Source organism: Sceloporus occidentalis, unplaced genomic scaffold (genome assembly GCF_023333645.1).
Source record: "Sceloporus occidentalis isolate IW3139 unplaced genomic scaffold, rSceOcc1.0.p SCAF_56, whole genome shotgun sequence".
Lineage (NCBI taxonomy): Eukaryota > Metazoa > Chordata > Lepidosauria > Squamata > Phrynosomatidae > Sceloporus > Sceloporus occidentalis.
The window spans coordinates 4919058-4940098 of NW_028317036.1; the positions used below are offsets into that span (position 1 = coordinate 4919058).

At 42.3% G+C, this 21041-nt stretch overlaps 1 protein-coding gene across 1 annotated transcript in view; it reads right to left on the reverse strand.

The window, feature by feature from the left end:
• LOC149287856 (formin-1-like) overlaps positions 1-19265 on the reverse strand; it is a 42811-nt gene extending 23546 nt beyond the window's left edge. Inside the window, exons 1-3 of the mRNA XM_089492449.1 lie at positions 17492-19265; positions 7040-8409; positions 6366-6483 (exon numbers count right to left, since the gene is read on the reverse strand). Of these exons, the coding sequence (XP_089348575.1) occupies positions 6366-6483; positions 7040-8409; positions 17492-19265 (3262 nt within the window). The remainder of the gene's footprint in view (positions 1-6365; positions 6484-7039; positions 8410-17491) is intronic.
• Positions 19266-21041: the final 1776 nt, after the last annotated feature.

The following is a 21041-nucleotide window of genomic DNA, read 5'->3' on the forward strand; positions in this document are numbered from 1 at the left end:
CTATTGGACGCAATTCCCTTGTGTCTATTGGACGCAATTCCCTTGTGTGTCTATTGGACGTAACTCAACCCCTTGTACTGTTTAAATGCCCCTGTGTTCCCAAATAAAGGGAGTTCCTGTTTTACCTCACTACGAGTCCTGTCTTGTTATTGAGGTAAGCCTCGGTGCTGCCCTTATTAGGGCGGTAGGGTGCTGTATTGCTATACTTCGGTATACTACAGTACGGCCGAGGTTCCTGAAGAGCTGTGTTCTCTGCTATGATCGCGTATTGTCCTTTTCAGGACGATAGCCACCCTGTGTAGCTCAGTTTCGGCTAGCCACAGACAGCGAAGGGGTTAGTCTCTGGTGCCCCGGTGGCCATGGGGCGAAGGAAGCAACGTTCGGCGGGCGTACCCAGTCGGGGTACAGGTCGGTCCCGTCACAATGGGCAGTAGGTACAGTTTATGTTTTGGAAGATAAGATCCGTTGTATACTGGATGATCTGTACATTATCAGGGCTCAGGCAATGCTTGGTTTATATACTGTGACCTCTTGGTTGGAGATAATCCCAGGCAGAACATGGTTTCCATGACATGCATGATGTAGCCATGAGTTTACAGAGGGGAAGGCAAGACTATGTTTCCAGCTTTTATCTATGGTAGGATATGTCCCTGTAGAGACAAAACATACGGGCGAGTTAAGGCAAGCGCATCACACCCAAGTACCGCTACAGCTTAGACACCAGAGCCGTTGGGGAGAACATCTCCATCTGGTCGGCCCACGGCCTTCCGGGCAGTGGCGTCGGCAGGGGGGGGCCAGAGGGGGCCATGGCCCCCCCTACATCATGCTGTGCCCCCCGGTGTGCCCCCCCAATTGAAACACCGTCTTTTTTTTTCTTTTTTTTTAATAGACCCGGAGGAGAGAGTGAGAGGCGCCGAGCGGTTGCTGAGGAATAAGTTCTCAGCAACCGTTCGGCGCCTCTCACTCTTCTCCGCGACCGCGAGGCCTCTTCCTGGTTCGCAGTGCCGGCATTTCAAGCCGAGCGCCGGTATATGTCGTCATATCCGGCGCCCAGCAGTGAAGCCGGCAGAACCAGGGATACAGAGACCTCGCGATCTCACCGCTGGACAAGCCCAAGGTAAGTGAACTTCAAAGGGGGGGTTAGAAAGTTAGGAGGGGGTTAGAGAGTCAGAAGAGGTAGATAGGAAGTGAGAAGGGGTAGATAAGGATAGATTGGGAGGGAGGAGGGGGTAGATAAGGATAGATTGGGAGGGAGGAGGGGGTAGATTGGGAGGGAGATGGGGGTGGATGGGATACATTGGGAGGGAGAGGGGATAGTTAGGATTGATTGGGAGGGAGAGGGGGTAGATAGGATAGATTGGGAGGGAGAGGGGGGTACATAGGATAGATTGGGAGGCAGATGTGGTAGATAGAGAGGCAGATGTGGTAGATAGGGAGGGAGAGGGGGTAGATAGGATAGATTGGGAGGGAGAGGGGGTAGATAGGATAGATTGGGAGGGAGAGGGGGTAGATAGGATAGATTGGGAGGGAGAGGTCTTTATGGGACAAAAACGGCGTACGTTCAGCTGTTTGGGGACAAAGTTGACATAATGTGTAACTTAGGTGCTGGTCAGGTTCTATGTGGGCAGTGTGGACACCAGGGTTGGCTTTGGGGTGTGTGACCAGTGATCTATGCCTGTAATTTAAGGGGTTTTATCTATACCTTTAATGCAGAGTTTATATGTAATTTCCAATTGATTTATATCTGCAAAGCTGGGTTTTGTGTCATTCTGTTGATCTGTATCGGCTATATTTCCATACATTATTAATGTTTACCTGCAAATATAGGATTTGCATGTCTTATTCAGTTGATCAATACCTGGAGTGCTGTTGATTATTTGATCTAAACCTTCAGTGCTGAGTGTACATGTGATTTCCAGTTGATATATACCTGCAATGCTGGGTTTGTGTGTTCTGTTGGTTTATACCTGCAATGCTATGTTTCCATACATTATTTATGTATACCTGCAAATACAAGTTTTTTTTTAATCTCATTCAGTTGCATGTGCTGTTTCCATGTGTTGTTTATTTGATCTATACCTGAACTACAGGGTGTAGTAAAAGAGCGCTATGGTTTAGTGAATGAGGGGACAAAGGGACTCTGGGGATGATTACAGGGGAGAGGACTTCTCAATGTCACGGTGCAGTCAGAAGGAGGGAACACTGCACTGACTCTCACTGTCTTCCCCTGATCTGCAGTCAGTGTGGCAAATATATTGGCAGCAGGGTCTAATATTAATATATATTGGCTGCAGGGGCTAATATTAATATATATCGGAAGCTGGGACTAATGTTTATATATATCGGCAGCAGGGGCTAATATTAATATATATTGGCTGCAGGGCCTATTATCAATAAATATTGGCTGCAGGGGCTAATATTTATATATATTGGCTGCAGGGACTAATACTATATATCGGCAGTAGGGGCTAATATTAATATATGTTGGCAGCAGGGTATAATTTCTATGTATATCGGCAGCAGGGTATAATATAAGTATGTATCCGCAGCAGGGGCTAATATTAATATATATCCGCAGCAGGGGTTAATATTAATATATATCGGAAGCAGGGTGTAATATTTCTATATATCTGCAGCAGGGTCTAATATTTATATATATTGTCAGCAGGGGCTAATATTAAAGAATGAAAAATAACTGTCACTTTAGCTGTTATTTTGAAATCATATTTTAATCACAGTCTTTACTTCAAAGAGATAAGTGCATATTATGTAGTTAAAAATGCACGTCTAACGTGTGTGTGTATATATATATATATATATATATAGTGTATATGTACCGTTTTATAATTGGCCCCCCTACTTTGGTCCCTGGCCCCCCATGTGCCCCCCTAAATATGAAACCTGGAGACGCCACTGCTTCCGGGACAGAGTGTCGGACTTTATATCCCTGTGCACAGGATGCTCAGGCTAAATACAGCAGAAGAGGCATGGGGCATGCGTATCTGGGGCAACAGAGGCACTAAGGCCTCTAGTCTACCAGGTAAGGTAAGGGGAAGAGTATTTAGATGTGAATGCACCTTCTAAAGTGCTGAATATAACATTCACTGCTTGAACACTGAACATTTTTCTGCTCTCATGAAGCAAATTAGAGGTAATCACACAACCGTGTAAATTAAATTATTGGTAGGGATGAAGGAGACGTAATAGTTTGATGGAAACCAAGCCATGCTATCTTGTACTAATCATAGTTCACAGGTTGTAATTTGCAAGTTATGCTAGCTGCAGACTCCTCTCCTGGGGTCATAACACGTGGTCCTCCAGTTTCCATAAATTTAGCGTGGACTAGCTAGGGTCCGAGGCTGCAAAATACAGTGAATCACCGACAAGGGCAGAGTTGGACAAATGCCAAACAAGATTACCCAAAGTGAATTTTATTTTTCTTAAATGATTTCTCAGGCCAGGTTGGCGCACTGGAATAGACTCCTTAGTCTTATACCTGGTTCTGCATTGGACTAAAATTTTAAAAGGTTGGCTTGAAATATTTGAAAAAAGAGCCCATGCTTTTAGTGGCGCTGAACCTAAAATGCCAGGGACAGACTTAGAACGCTAATGCAATTAGACAAATGGGTAATGGACACTAACTTTACAATGGTGACACATCATGCCACGTTGCGTGCACACTTTAACACCTTTTTATTCCAAGATTCTAGAACTTCCTACACAATGTTCTGCCACAACCTGCCCTTTCTATAAACATGATGTAAGCAACTCACATGGAGGCTTCACTTCTCATCTGAAACTGTCCATGGTCCCGGGGAGAGTCCTTACAGGACCATAAAGAGTCTGGGGATGAACGAGTGCTGCAGATGCTGCTAGTGGGTGTCTGCTGGTGTTTACGTACTTCTGCACTGCTGTACTGGAGGAGGTGGTACAGAGAATGCGTTCAGTGTTTCCTTGGGCTTCATACTTAAAGAAATAAATACTTTATGAATGGGAAAGTAACTCCGGAGTGCCTCCCCTTTTTCCTTGGAATACAGATTGCTTTGAGCCGCTGATGTGAGCACCTGGAGATTTTTTTGAGCAGACACTGTAGACTGTAAAACTTTGGAGTTCCTGGCTGGTTAACACTTTAAAACCCCAAGCTCACAGCTCTATGCCTTTCAACGCTCCTTCCCCTCCAACATGCCACTACAAACCAGAGCAGGACTCAGAGGAGAAGCACCAGGACCTGGACAAGGTTGGTGAATCCAGGGTTTGGGGTGCAGTGAATGGGCAAGGTCACTCGGCAGCAGGGGATAGGAGATAAGCTAGAGGGGGAAAGGAAGTTAACGTAACTAATTGAAGCGTGCATTCTGTGCACGTGCAGATTCTGATAGTGTTTCATGCTTGCACAGATGACTTTTAACACAATAAATCAACAGGTCAATGTACAGGAACATTTATCTGTCAATGAAGGCCATACCCTCTGCGTCCCCGAAATCCCATACTCAAAGCTCCCCCACCTGGCTGATTAGCAGATCAGGGGCTTAACAATCTATGTTAAATCATGGCTCGGCTACAAGTAGTATTATAAAAGGTCAGGAACTTTTAGAAGCCGCAGCTTGCTAGCTATTTGGATTCCTATTAAAGGAAATAATCTCCTTTTGACACAGCTCACACCTCTCACATCCGCTTTAAACACAGTAACTAATTTAGAAATTAGGTAATGTGTATTAACTGGGAGCTGGGTGTGTTTAACATAAGAGTACGGTGTGACGAAGTATTTATGAATCAGCTAACAAACTATCATTATGTGGAAAAACTGGTTCCACTGCCTTAATATGCATGTCTGCAACAAATATATTCGCATATGATGAATAAATTGCCCTGAGATGCTCATCGGAGACACTTCTTATCCTACTGAATGGATACTAAATGGTTAAATCAGACTCCAACTCCTATAATCAACAGCTATCCTTTCCAATAACGATGGTATGCCAAGGATCATGGCGTCTTTTTATTTGGTAGATGTATCCATTGACTCTCTCAAGGTTAATAAAGAGTTCTGCACCCCAGTGGCCTGTTTGGCACAATAATTGACAAAATGTTTTACAGATACTTGGAGCAAAGACTATACGCGGTGATAAGGTTTGGTTATCTGCCCTACATAAATACATACCAAACCTGAATTCAAGACTAGGTACCCAATAAAGGTATCAACTTGACTCTACTCGTCTCCTGTGTTTCTACGGCCAACATGGTACCAACTCTCACTGTTTCTGAATGCAGCGTACAAACGTCATCTGCGTAATCTGCTCGTAATCCATAGACGTTGGAGAACATATCAGACAGCGCTACTTAATGCAGAAACAAGAGTGTCGCGCTTCCCACCAACGCACAACAAAGACTTGTTATCTCCTTATACATACACAAACACTAATTATTCTTCCTTGTAATGCAAACCAGCCAGTGATGAACCTCCCAACTTCCTGCTAAAACAAGTAAAGTGACGCATTAATCCTACCTCTTCCTAGTAAACAGATATCAGGTACTGTACACAAACATTACAACTCCACCTAGCATACCTGTAACTGAATCACACTGCCCGTTCCTAAACACCAAGAGCACATTCACCTAACAGAACACGTCTCTCGTCCTCACGGGCGGTCTGGCAACATTCAGCCCGTGGGCAACCAAGTGCACTACTAATAAAGTGGCAGAAAACAGTCTAGTAGGCAACATGCTCGATTAAACTATTCCATCCTGTCCGTGGAGTCATCACATGAACGCCATCTAAAGTCTTTTCTACTTTATACAGCCTGGTGGCTATAAAACTCCCAGAAAAGCTTCAGGTAGTGGCCCAAGATCTTTAACTTGGGCCAGTCCAGGAGGCAATTGCCCCCCTGCATGTCCTCTTAATATGCTAAGGTACTTTTACTTCCAAGTGCCCAAAAAACCCAGACCGTGTACCACGTAGACTTTATGACACATGCACCCTCCCAATAACTTCCAATCTCCTCCGAATACAAGCTACATATGTCTTGCCATGCAAGGGACTTACCTTTCAACACATTTTAAAACCAAAATGAACAAAGGACACCTAGCAATTTAGTCAGCAAATCACAAATTGCAGGCGAGTCAAACCATTTAATCAGTCATCGTTACCAATTTAATGCTGCATTACAAAAGGCCAACCCCAGTGAGATGAAATGTTTCAACTCACCTGCACCTTAAGCTATTATGAATAAACCTCAATATCTCAAGCAGCATCTCTAAATTTATAGTAGAAACACAAAAGGAATTGTGGATCAGCCATCCGCCAGTTTGGCGTAAAAAGCTTCTGTACCAAACAGCAACAAATGCAATTCTCACCGATGCTCCCCTACCTGCTTCAGTGTACTTCAAACCAACTTTCTCCTCCTCATCCTTGGGTTTTGGGGGTGGCCACACAGCCTGAAGTCTCCCTGGAGTCCTGTCTTCTGGATCAGATGGGCTATGGTCGGGCTGCAATAATAAAAGATATCGTTTCATATACCATATTAAGATGGTTTAGAGGATCCATCGCAATTATATTTCGGCTCCAACATTGCTTTAGAAATGCAGCACTATACCCAACTATCGTGTTATGGAATTCTAGTTTCCAGGCAAGTCTATATTTAATGACACAACAATAGGTGGATGTTTTTTGGGTTTTTTTTACTAACTTTAGAACGCAGTTTTGTACAAAAAAATGTCTTCTTTGCAATATAAAACCTCATTGTTAGTGCAAGTAAACAATTGTGAAAAAATGTTCAAATTAATAACATTTGCCAGTGCTTAAGATGTAACTCAACTAATCTGCTATGGTCTTTCTTTTTAAAGTGAAAAGTATTTAATCACTCCACTGTCCAGATGTATCGAGACAGCTAAAAAGTTCCAGAATGACATTCACCAAAATTAGGAAAATGAAGGCGGCTAAAAGGCTCACATTGACCTTACAGAAGCTGAATAATGTATTTTGAGGTCATCACAAGCACATTTACACATACAATTGTTCTGATGGGGGGTATAGAAAGCTTACATTTTTCTTATCAGAGGAGTCATCACCATCATTATGCCTGGTTTTGTCAAATATGGCCTTCAGAGACTCCTTCTCGCTCTTTTGTTTCCGCTTCACAGTCTCCAAGTCAGGGGACTCTTGCTTTGCAACCTTTTTGGAAGGCCCGGTGAAAAAAGATCTAAAGGCATCCAGGGCAGAATCCTGGGGTACAGGCTCTGGGGATTTTTCTGTGATGACCTCAGTGCTCTGCTCCACACATTCTTCTTGGCTTTGCTCTGAGGGTATGTCTACCTCCTTTTCATCTTGCTTTGGGAGATCAAAATTCAGCAGCTGGGAGAGCTGTTCCATGAACTTCGAGCTGGATTTGGGTTCTGCCGTCTTCTTTGGCTCCTGCTTTCTGACCGGCGAACCCACAGGCAACTTTGCCTTCTGCACTGGCTGGGACAGCTTTAACATCGCCAGGTCGGTGTCCCCTGCCTTTACCGTGACCGTTTCATTCTCCTGTACAGGAGCTCCCTTCTTATGTATGCGAAGGCCGCTAAATATAGCGGGCAGTTGGAAAGGCTTTTCGTCCTGGGTGTCTGAAAGTAGAGAGTCTTTACCAGGTTCTGGATTGCTTGTGACATCAGGACAGTTTGTATCCTTATCCAGTGTTGACATGTTATCTTTGTCCCTTTCTACAAAGTCCTCATTACCCGGCTCTTGGGTTCCTGGCTCCTGGATGGGGACACTATTAAGTGGTACATGAGATTCAGAATAATCCTGGGACTCTGGGGTCTTTGTTGTTTGTTTTCCTGTGACTTCTTCAGGACTCTCGCTGTCAGAATCCGTATCACTGGTTGTATGTACAAGAGTTCCACGCACAAGCATACCATCCTGGTCGTAGATTTCCTTCATGCAAACATCTGAGTCCGTGGTGTCATATATGATACGTGAAGCCGTCTCTGCATCCTTGTGAATATCTGAGGCTTCCAGACGCTGCGCGTGTACTCCTTTCTTTTCATCATTTTGCTCTTGTAAAACCTGGACTTCAGTCCCACCCAGATTATCCATCGGAGGATGTGGTACTCTGTGGACCTTCTCACTTGTAGCAGGTTTAACTTGTTTCATGGAGACTTGAGAATCTATTTCTTTTTCACTGGGTAAATCATCCGTATCCCGAACCTCTATCAACTCTGAATGCTCTACCTGCTTCGTTTGTTCATCTCTAATGGTTGCCACTTCTTTTAAGCTTTCACAAGAATTAGCTCCTCCTTCTGATGTGTCACGCTGTGCTTCAAACTCGGTGTTGCTTGACTCCTGGGAAAAGGCGAGGGTGTCTGATTGCACCTCTGGTTTGTTCCCGGTGGATCTGAATGCTTTCAGGACTGCATTTTCCTCTTTAGGCTTTGCTGCAAATCCAAAAAATGACTTTATGGAAAATTTGCCTAGCAGAGATGGAGCAGCCTCATTGTGTGCAGCTGCCGACGCCACCGCTGGAGCCTGGGACTCTGTGGGAACATTGGCTTTTAGTTCCATATCCCCAAATAACTATGTCCTGTAACCGTATTAGGTGAGCTGGACCTAGGGGCTACAGTATTTACAACAATGCAAGAACCAAAAGAAAATAAAACTGGATTTTCCACCGTGTTGTTAAATAAACTGAAACTTACACTTTGACCAAACAAAAAAACTTAAGTTAAATTAAATATTCATTCTTTTCAGGCAAAAAAAACACCAAGACAGTTCAGAACATATCCTTTGTACAAGTTAGCCTCGGCAACCAAGTCATCCCAAATCTGTTTTTGTAGAATGAAAAGACACAGAGGTAGAAAGTCTGTTATTCCTTTTGGAAACTCTGCAGCGGAGACCTTTGGATTCCTGCTTCCTGCTTGTAAAGCAGTCTCTGCGGTCGCTTGGCAGTTTTAATTACACGCAAATAACAACGTCTTTGTGAGCACCAAGCCGGCATGACAACTCTGAAAAGATTTCCTGTGTCACTCTAGCCTCAGGTCTTTCTCAGGTCTCTCCCGGTGAAATCCAAACTTTGCAGATGAAGCCAGCATGTCTTTAGCAGAGCGGGATGAGAAAGAAGAAAAAAAAAACCTTTACCGCAAAACCAGCAGTGCTAAAAATGACGTCTTTGCTTTGCAGACAGCCAGACGGATCCTTTCAGCTGAAAACAGGGTGAAATCGTTCTCTTCCGCGTTGTGGAAGCTTTTCTAAAGAATGCAAATGTCACCGTCCAGAGACGGCATGAAAAGGGCTGGTTTCAAATTACCCTACCTTCCTGCTTTCAGGTAACAGGTATGCACAGCAGGCTTTTTTTCCACTCCCACTGCCTGTGAAAGGAGGGAAGGCAAACAGACGAGAACCTCTTTGACCGGGAATCAGCCGGACACCTCATATCAATGAGACGCTGGAGCCTTGTCACTTGTGTAAATATTTGTGATAGTTTCCAGCTGGGCTGCGTTGAAGAGTGTGATACTTAAAATGCGCACAGCAATATTCTATACAATTTGAAAATATCAGGGAAAGTACAAAAAAAAATAATAATTAAAAAAATACAAATAAAAAAAAAAATAATAACTACAATACAGAGAGGGTGGAAGATACAAGGAAGAAACTTCCCGTGGAAAAAGAACTGTAAAGGAATTCAAAGCCAAGATTGTTGTGCATAAAATTATGCTAAACCATTAACAAGTAAAGTGATTAAAAAGGGTAAACTATAGGGGATGGTGTTAGTCCCTCTCTTTGAACAGCATACGCCACCTATGGTGATTCACTGTTTCATAAACCTATTAAATGCCCACGGATGCAGCTTGTCAGCACGTATCACTTCTGAATTTCTGGCTGTGTAGCTAATGCATTACGACCTTCAGAGATGGTCTATCCAAAGGGCATAGTTTACGCATATGAATGGTGTAACATAGTGCAGAGGGGTTTGGTTCTGTTTATTTTCTATTATATATTATATTATTATATATATTATATTTATAATATATATATTATGTAAACTCATATTGCCCTTCTACATACATCAACTTTATTATTATTTATCAATTTATATATCTTCATCATATTCTGCAGCAATGACCAGTTGCTCTTATTGCAACTGTAGCTATCCAGATATGGGTTATGCTGAGCTGCATTCTTTTCCTGTAAGTAGACGTAGTGTGTAGCTCTTATGAAAAACAACTCTTTAGATATAGATTGTCCTTCATACTTTATTTTAATGCCATTAAAATAAACTAATTTTAAGTACTTGAACCCAGTTTGGGTAATCACCCATTGCAAGAAAATCATGGGGATTCCTCTGTGAACGTAGGTGATCAAGGTAGCAACTTGCCAGCCAAGCGTGGTGAAGGGAGTAAGCGTCCGCCATACATTTATCAGGGTATCCCGGCTCCTAAACTATTAGTGCTCTCTCCCCTTTTGTGCTAGACAGATCTCAGTGGATGCATACCTTCTTGCCTCTATATATCTCTCATATTACTTCTAATGAACTTCTTTATGTGTTAAAAATGGTGGTTTATGTTTGGCACACAACTTGACAAAGGATAATGCTAAAAGCACACTCACCAGTATCTCCAGACTAAGATGCAGCGCGTTCCTATCAGGTTTCCCCGGCTTGTCCCGGTTTGTAACGGGCCTAGTATCGCCCACACAGGAGATGTCTTCATTGACACAAGATTGGAAACCAGGAGATGTAGCCAAAGTATCTCTCTGTGTCACCCCTCCTCCTGCACAAAAAACATTGTAATTAAACATATGCAAACAGTGGATACATTACTATAATTCACTAATCAACCCAAGGATGAAGAGGGGGAATCTTTTAAAAATTCAGCAATGTTCCAAAGTACTTCACATTTGCTTTCAAGAAAAATTAGCATCTGGCGTGGCCGGGTGTTGACCTCTGTACTTCACGAGACTCATGTGGATCAGAACTAGTGGCTGTAAAGGTCCCATTTGGTATAAACTATGGTTTCTGGGCTATACTGGGGAACTGTAACAGCTTCCTTTACAATTGTATTCTAATTATATATTCTGGAATATGTAGATTTTTTCCAAAGTTTTCTTATAGACCAAATTATACACTATGCAGGGCCCAAAAGACAAGGCTGTACAAAACCCATGTTTACTTTTCTCTAGACACGATAGTGCCGTAACCGAAGTGATGCAAGGAGATGCACCCATTGCCATGGCGGACCTCCATCAAACAGCCCAGCCTTTGGTACCCCTACTATTTCTGCCCACTCATCGAGTAGTATGTGTAAAGTACTGCCACCTTGTAAAGTCTGTATACATAAAATGCTTACATATTTAGGCTCTGTACCAAACCATGGATCATGGAGCTACAAGATCAGGCAATGGCGTTAAGAGACAAGTAGAGGTCTTCAACAGCTCAAAAGGGAAACTTTTTGCGTGAAACACAATTATACCTTTATTAATGTTTATGGATAGCGACAGCATATTTTTCTTGAAGAGTATTAAATATTTCTTCTAGGAGACAAGTTACATTGCTGTTCCCTTCGCTGGAGCTGCACCGTTGAAGTCCATCTCATCAAGCTCTTTTAAAAATGGCTACCATATCTGTACAGGTTATTTGGGTAACAGTGAACGGATATCAGTTTGACAAATTGTACGTTACATGGAAATCTAAGAGGGTTGGGTAGAAGGCATAATTTTGCGAAGCAAAGAAAGAGACTGTGGTTCTGGATTTAACGAGGAGAATCCTTTATCCAAAGGGCAAAGAGCCCTCCTATGTTTTTCCAAGCAACGGAAATTAAAACACCACTGGCTGATTTTTATCCTATAAGTTAAATATTTCCAGGCAATAAATAAGTGTATAATATGGACCAGCACAAGATTAGTATAAAATGCAGATGTTTTGTGATTTGGGCATATGTTCTACAAAACCCATCTGACCTATTACATTTCATGCAGTGCATCATAGACATGATTCTTATATCTCAAAAAAACTATCTGTGGATATTAAGGCAATATGTGTCCCCTGGTGCAAAGAAATATATAAATGTGGAGCTAATCTGGAGACGAAAAGAAAGACAGAACCTGAGCACGGAATACAGGAATTTTAATGAAATTAAAATAACCCGCGATCAATCCATAACAGAGTTAGATTACTAACATTTGGAACAGTGAGCTCCTTTCTTCAGTGTATAAAGAAGTAACTGGTGTCTGTTCTACATAACACTGTAAAATAAATCGAAGGGACATTACCAGATATATTTAAACAGATAACTCAATAGCATCATTGAATCCATATAGAAACGTTTAAATTCAACTTCCTTACAAGTAAGGCCAACCTTACAGATAAGACCACGCATATTCGGAGTGGAATGTAGGATCCTTTGTATTGCATCACAGGGCCACTTGGTGGCAGCCTTCCGGACTCATGCGAATTCCCACCAACACTGCCCCTGCTGGTTGTCACTCAAATTACAGCATCTTCACACGATTGAGAGGTCTGTAACACTTCACTACACAGCCTTCTGGAGACCCGACTTGTTTCAAGTCCTGGAAGAGGCGGTGGGTGGCAATTTAAATCTCAGGGAAGCACTTGGCACAAAGCACAGCGGCTTCTTTTAAAGCCGGTGCTTCATATTTCAGTACTATAAAACAAATCTCGAGAATTATTGTCTTGCTTACGGATTATCGTCTGACGAACAACACGAAACTTAGAATGTTACTTACAAGCAGTAATTTGCTTTAGTACAGAGGTGAAGCCCACTGAGCTTTGTAAAAATCCAAGATAAAAAATTATTGTGGGAGTAAAGGCATTGTAGAGAATTCATTGCAGGAGTAAACACAGAAGGCCAGTGACCAAAAGTAATCAGAACTGACAGGAGGACCTGCGCAGAAGAACGCCTGGCCATCCACAGGCGCCGGTTATGTAATACTGGGTACAGGATGACAAATTGAACGCAGCAGGATGGAAACAATGAGGATGTATCTTCAAGAAAGGCAGGAACCTGCATGAAGACGGCTGCTGACCCCTACTATGACCCAGATCCATTAGCGCAAAATACACAACAATCATTCATATTTTTGTGCTGCTCAATAACTAAACGCCAAAGGGGAATTTTTAGCTATAATCTTAAATATTTAAGCTGTAGCATAAACAAACACAAACGCTATAATCTTATGTTTAGTGCTTTCACTGGCAGCAGTATAGGTTTCCTATTTTGTTTCCAAGTGTTGAGTTTGTGTGGTTCGTCTCTTCAAAGGAGGTATGAAGACCTTCTGGAGATCAAGGCATTATTCAGTTGTGATCTAAGAGCAGGCAAACCAGGTGGGACCACCAGAGCCACAACCTCAACTAGCTTCACCCATATCACACATTCAACATAGAAAAATGCTTCACAAAATAGAACCTCTTGACAAAGAGGTCACTGAAACCACCAGGTGAGGGGTGAACCTGAGCAGGTGGACCAAGCTGGCCTACAAAGTTCTTTAGAAAGATCAGTCACATGATGCATTTCCTGGAATTCGTTAAATTAGGTATTAAGGTTCCTAAACATTTCGTAATCCTGGATCTTTATATCTAATGGGGCCTAGGGCAAGCTCTCAACCTTGGGCTCCCTTCACACCCAAGTCTAAGGAGGAAATCTGCGCAACATTTGGCAAAGACAACACTAGTTGTTTTTTTTTTTACGTCTGAGAGGACAAAAAGGGGGCATGGCTACCTCTTTAAGACTAAAACACCAAAAAATGGACTCTATTTTTTAAATATTTGCAAGACATAATGAAGTTCAGGAGTAAAATTACAGAAAACCTTAATGGGAAAGCAGCAAGTAAACATTCAAATGCAATACAGCTAAGGAACACAATACTAATGATCACAAGCTTGTTTCTAAAAACGTTACTCTTTGTGATCTAACTTGAGGGATTTGTACCTTAACCCCACTACATTCAATGAGGGGACTCCTGAGCACACTCTTTACCTATGATGATGGTAGCATCATTTCTGATCTAAATTTCTAAATGAGAAGTGTATCATGAGAGGTGAGAAAAGAAGCTTAGCTTATCAATTTGCTTGGGGCAGCTGTTCCCATATTTATCTTCTCAGCACAAATGGAGATATAATGGGCATAATGTTCCAAGTAAGGGAGCAGTTATATTAAGCCACGGAACGCACTTACGTCATCAGCCGGCCTTCAGCCTTGAAATGCTAGGGCCGCCACATCACCGCCAGTCCATCACCGCCAGTCCATCACTGGATACACTTTACTTCCGGTGCTTAAAGTTTTGAGCAGATGTGTATCGATCTACTGCTACAGAGTGTCTATGTTGCCCCATGAACTCTTTATAAAATAAACTTTCTATGATATAACTTGTGCACACACTATTTATACTCTATATCTGGGAGCCAGACCAAAAAAGGCCATACCTTGTAGTTGTACCTTCTTTTCCATAAAGGATTTCTTTCTATTCTAGAGTCACCAATAAAGCATACAGGTCTGGATAACAAAAATGGCATTTAGTTTTATGGCTTAGGCCACTGCTTTCCTCACTTTGGAACATTCTGATCATCACAGGGACTGAAATTCCCGACTCCTCTCAAAGTGCATTAAGAAAAATCACTTTTCCATTTTATTCTTGATATAATTTGATTAATTAAAAAATGATTTAACAAAAAAGAAATAACAGAAACCAGGCTTCCAAGTCTTCTGTCCCCAGTGGCCGGGGTGTGTAGGAATAGCCATTGAAAACATTCAAGAGCTGTCTAAGGAGTGGTAAAGGTTGTTTTTTTTTAAGGTCAAAAACTTCCTGTGGAAAAGCCATGAAGAAATAATATTTGGGCTGTAGCGATACCAAGTAAAACATAATTGTCAGCAGAAACAGCAGAATGGAGAAGTTGAGTAAGAAGAGGCTCATTTAAAAAGCAATTAAAAGTGAATTTAAATGTTGAAATAGGCAGTTAGTGAAGTATAAGTTTTGTGTACATATAAAGTTAACAGCTTACATTGTAGCAGGCCCAGACCAACCTTTACCACTCCTTAGACAGCTCTTGGGGGGCTTTCTGTTCACAGTCACTGGGTGGTCACGTTAGTACCCCCTGAAATGTTCACTGGACCTGACTGGCAGTATTTCACATGGCAGGAGAGACTGTACTGTATTGAGAACATATCTATGAACATACAGTACATCTTTAAAAAAAAGAAATTGTAATTTGTGTGGGTACGCAAAAAAAGGGAAGTTATGGTTCGATATATGGTAACAATTGCAAAATGCACTCATTAAGGTTCCCTTCTTCCTCACCTTAGAAAGGCTGTCTGAACCGATCAGCAACTATCTTAAGAACAACAGTACAATAACGGAGAGGGATAAATATGCAGACTGAGAAGTGAAGATAGCTGGTCCTATGGGATGTATATAAGGTGGGTTTTCATATATAGATACATCAATATTTATCTACAGAGGAGAGCTGACACCTTCTGGCCCATGGGCCCCTTGCCCCCCCCCCATACACACTGGTACACATACGTATAAACATTCACGCAACACAAACTTACATTAACATACAATCTAACAAATTTCTCTGTTTGTACACGTTGTAGCAAGGTGCGGGGTGTTGTTGTGGAAGGGGTATACATTCCCCCTCGATTTTGTAGGGTTTTATATGACATATAGGGCAGGCTGGTGCTCCACCCCGCAGTTTACATGCACCTGGACTGACACAGGATCCAGGCCAGGAGTTTAGGCTGACTCCAATGCACTGGTCAGCTGCAAGTAATGAGCTGCACTGACTGCAGTAAAGCCTGACCTGTTGGACAGAGGGAGAGGAGAGAGAGTTTGTTTGGAAGCAGCAGGGCTTGCTTTGCACAAGAGAGACCATCAAAAAGGTTGGTGGGATTACGTTTTGTTTAGTTTTAGACCCTGAGTAGCGAGGGAGTTCTATGTTAGTAAGCGCTCAGACGAGCTAGGCTTTTGTTTGTAGGGAATTTGTGTACTATGAAATTCTGTATATAGCTGCATACGTGGACTACAAATAAATCGTGGTTGATTACCTAACTGAGATGTGGTGTTAATACCCTAGAGGACCGTGCTGTTTGGTACCCTGTGTGGGTGCAGGATCACAACGTATACATGCTCACACACACTTACACTCATTATAATTAACATACATTCATTCATAAATACTCCCCTCCCTTCATCATTGTTTACCCTACTAGCAGTTTACTTTCTGGCGCTCTGTGAGAATAGCATCGCTTTTATTGCAGGATCACGTTATTTTGCTTTATGTGATCACGCTACCTCAATGTGTCCCAGGGTATCCCTGAGAAAGGTGATAGCCCCACTTTAACCATACCATTCCTGGCCTGTTACAGATTCCATGAGAACCCTCTTGAAACCTAAAACTTTTCTAAACAGCCAAACTGGAGGGCTTAATGGAACAAAAAGGCTTCAATACTCAGTGAGAGCCAAACCCTACACATCCATCTCTTCATGGACTTTATTACTTTGATATCTGAAACAATATAGGTTGTGGTTAAAGAAGTGCTCACAGTTCATGTATGAAAATGGGTACCAATTGGGCAATAAGCCAAACCATTCACGCCCAATGAGTGAATTTGTTCCTGAAACATGTAAATGCTTAAAGAGGAATTTCCAAGCTTTAAAAAGTAACCAAAACTGGCTAAAGGTTGTGCTTTTTGTTTTTCCAGATATTTGACTGTTGCAAGAGTATTTAACTTAAAATTAAAAAATTTTGTGGCAAGATCTGACACAAACATCTATCTTAATAAAAAAAAAAAATGTCTCTATAAACCTTACCTTTACAAAGGATACATAAGCAAATCAACAACTATCCAGAACAAATATAAAATTGAAGGGGAAATAAATCATGCAGGGATATGTACCCACATAAGCTTGGGTTTTAATACGTATATTACAACATTACATAGGTGCGTAATGCCCTGAACAATACAATGCAGGATTTACAAAGCATTACATCCATTATAAGATGTGACATTTTAAGATAATTCTCTGATAAAATGTACATTGTCTTAACAAGAGTGATGACTGGGCGCTGAGGGGTTAATGTACCCTTTTTGATGTAGCAACACAGGTTACTCAGTGATACTTTTTCTTGCCAACAACTGAATCATAGAATCAGGTTGATACAGGTACTGAATATGTGTCTATATTTCAGAGCTGCTTAAACCTACAAACCTTTTTCTCTACCCAGAGAGACTACCCCCAGGGAATTGAGTCCTTGCTTGTTCGGTAGAGAAATATATTATATATATGGCTCAGGGACAGGTTAACTTACAAGTACTGCCCCACTGCTAATTTAGAAAGCTTAAAAATGGGTTCCATGATGCAGATCAAGGGGTACAAAAATTCTCAAGATGATGATGAAATGCCTACGATGAGTTGGTTTGTCACTCATCGGAAGGCACCTTTGAGGTAGAAGGATAACGTTTAGAAAGACATCTGATTTATGTTATAAAATACAAAATTACTAACCTGGAGGAGGTAGATCAGGTTGTAAGGTGCTGTATTTCACAGTTGTAGACTGGTTTTGCCTTTGCTCATCAGAAGCTAAATACTCTGACCAGGTAGGATCTTTAGTTTTAGTCCCCAAGGCCCGACGTGAAGAGCTTTTGTCACATGGGGTATCCCATTGTATGTCCCTTTGGGGTAAGTCTGTGATGTCCTCAGACAGCTTGGTGGATAACGGCAGAATCCTGTGATGAAACTGCGGGCTTGGAAGGCGGGAAGATAAAGGAGACGGGGAAATAGAATTTCGTTTGATATTACTTGGCTGGCTGGATTCATTACGTACATCACAGGTAAAAGAAAGGGTTGCGGGGTGCTTTTCCCCTGCTTTAATGTTGGTACTCTGGTGGACAAACTTTGCTGGATTTAAAGATTTGGTTGCTTGTTTCAGCAGGTTGGGGCACACAGCAGCTCTGTCTCCTTTGTGATCCAGTTGTCCCAACCAATATTCAGTCTCCTCCACACTGTCACTTTGCAGAACTCTTATGAGACTTTTGTTGACAAATCCATGCGACACCAATGCATCATCATTAAGCGGTAGGACCAGGTGTCTCTCACTTGCCCTGTCCACCTCCTGGTCTGTCTCACTGCCTCTTAAGGATTGCGGATCTCTGTCAGGAGGATCACAAAGCTTAAGCACATCTGCTTGAGAGATAAACTCATTTGGTACAGCAGATACCACAGTGGTGACATTTTCACACCTCGCATCATCAACGCTATGTTCTGGGTAACTGAATGAGGTGACAACTCTCTGAACACAGGGGCTGATATCCTGAACTTTAGCTACGACGGTCCTTGAGCCCCTCCTGCTACCCGGTTCGTCACTGTTATTATACTCTGTGCATCTTCTTTCTGCTTTACTGCCCTGAATCATGGGGGCACTGTTCTGTTCCTGCATGATCTTCATGACTCCCTGCAGATCACCCAGAAGGCTGTCGCTATGAGGCAGCAGAGAAAAATCATCAAATACATCATTATCATACACAGAAAGCGAGCTGCCCATCGCTGATTCAGTACCCAGCATCCCAGAGCTTTCACAAAGCTTACCCTGCATACTGTTTATTGAGGAACCCGTTGTGTAACTCTCCTTGTTCTCTACAGACTGCAGTCTCGGGCGTGACAAGGAGTCTACAGAGTTGGTCAGAGATGGCCTTGCTGCGAATGCTTTGTCTCTCGTATGCATCACTCCAGCCTCCGGACCCCCTTTCCACTTAGTCTTCTTCTGCACAAAGTCTTCTATACTTTCCTTCCTCCTACTGAATCTCCTGTTCTTTTTAACCTTAGACGAGGAAACCTTTTTCTCATTTGAAGCAGACCACGACTCGTGGAAATCCATACGGCCAGAAACATCTTCCTCCGGGATGCTAGAACCTGGAGGCAGGTCTTGAAATTTGCCTTCCTGATTACCCATTATGAGTTTTGGATTCCTGGAGGCTTGAAGTAGATGGACCAACAACCTGTTTTTAGCAGCCGTGAGCTTATACAGTTCTGTAAGGATGTTTTGGGTTGTGGTTTCCTTTAAGGCCTCTGTAAAGCTTTCGTAAGGTGGATCCCTGTGCTCTGCAGCCTCTGTCTCCTCCTTGATCCGATAACAGCTATCAAAACATGTTCTGGCTTTGTCTCGAGTTACACAGCGCTTGTATGTGAATCCCCTGACACTACCCCCAGGAAGGTAGAAGCTGACGTAGCAAAGCTCCATAATGGGTTTGTGCAATTGGAGGACAGAGTGTGTGCTCTCCATTATACGCCTCTAATTATTCCAGGATTTAAATGTGGTCAATGTTTCTGTGCTTCATGACACAGCATGTGATAACCAGGCGGAGAGTCATCTGACTAAGAACCATCATACTGCAGCCTGTTAGAGCAAGAAAATGAAATCATTAGGCTTTCAGCACGCCAAATATTCTTGCAGAAATTTCAAATACTTTAATTCACAATGAAGACATCAGGACGTTGAAATCAAATGCTAGCAAAGTATTCTTTGCACTATTAAGTATTCCCAAACCAAGAATGGGGGGCTTGTGTTCTTCAGACTGCGACAATACCTGTTAATAACGATTTGGTTCAAGTTAGTAGATTTGTTACATCACAGAAGAATAGTTAACTGGCTCTAAATAATTTGCAAATGCTATGTACGCTTTCCAGATTTAAAATACCATTTTGGGTTATGGGCTTGGGTTTTGGATAATATCCAAGGCCCGGACTGTTTACTCCACTTTTACCACTTTGCACCAGAATTACTATAAGGAGATATGTTTTGTCTATGGTTTCCATCTCGTATATTTCTTTTGCAGTCTACGAGATGATTGGTATTCAATTATAGGATGGATGGGATTTGTTCACTAACCTAGAAGCTCAATCCAGTAAGCTTCTGTGCAAAGTTCACTCAACGCAAAGATAAATCAGAGATGAAAGAGGGGGCCGTCGCAGCAGCTTGGCCCTTAATAATGCAGCGTGAAACCATAATGCTGCAAACCTGTATATAACTGTATGTTTATAAAGCACCAGAATCTTTCACCAGCAGACCTACAGTTATGACATTACAGACTGTGATGGGGCAACATTTGACACAAATTGTTAAAGGGACACTCCCAGTCATCATGTGCACTTTAATGCATTTGATATCTGTGGCCCCTTTATATTTTAAAGTTGTCCCATTTTACAAATGCATAGGGGATTCTGTATGTGGTATACTTACCTCCAGTGAACCCCAGCACTGGCTCTGGCTTCACCACTGTATGCATGTCAGTCTACGGAGGAGCAGGGTAGCCGCTGGAGCAGCTCTGCCCCCCCCAGAAGGCGAGAATTAAAGTACTCACACGGGGTGCTTTAGTATGCATTCTTCTATAGTTGGGGGTGTCGGGGACATTTAACTGTCCCTTTTAAAGTGTTTTGATTTGAAAAACTAACTCTGCAACAATGTCACTAAAAAATAAATAAATCTGTATTTTCACTGGGAATGTGAGTCAACAGGGGATCTATTCCACCAGTAATGCCACCAGTAATATCTCTCAAGTCGCCCCTTTTTTCTTTTTTTGGGCGGAACAGTCCCGCTGTAGGACTTTAGCTATAAGTAAGTCACAATGACACATTACATTTTTGGATGATGTTCCACCCCCCACCCAACAAAAGTCTGTTTGGCCATTTGAAATCTTGGGTGGCATGGTTGAACTTGTTACCCGACTGCCTTAAACAAAACGCTGGTAATGGATGCAGCACTGTTGTGCCGATTCATTTTGAGGTCTGGGATGCGTTGCATGAAACTAACTTTGGGTAAAGAAATAGGTGGAACAGTGGCTGTGCCAAAAAGAGACCGCGTTTATCATGACATTACTTCTGCAGGGTTGTGCTGAAATCAATACAATAATCTGGTTATGAGGGTTATGTTCATGAGTTACCCCGTTCACAGCTCAGTCATTTTCAGAGACGTACAACGCTATATAATAAACAAATCCACAATTTCACGAGACACAAGGGCCTATTCGCTAAAAAAGAGTTGTGATTCAAGCCCTTCACT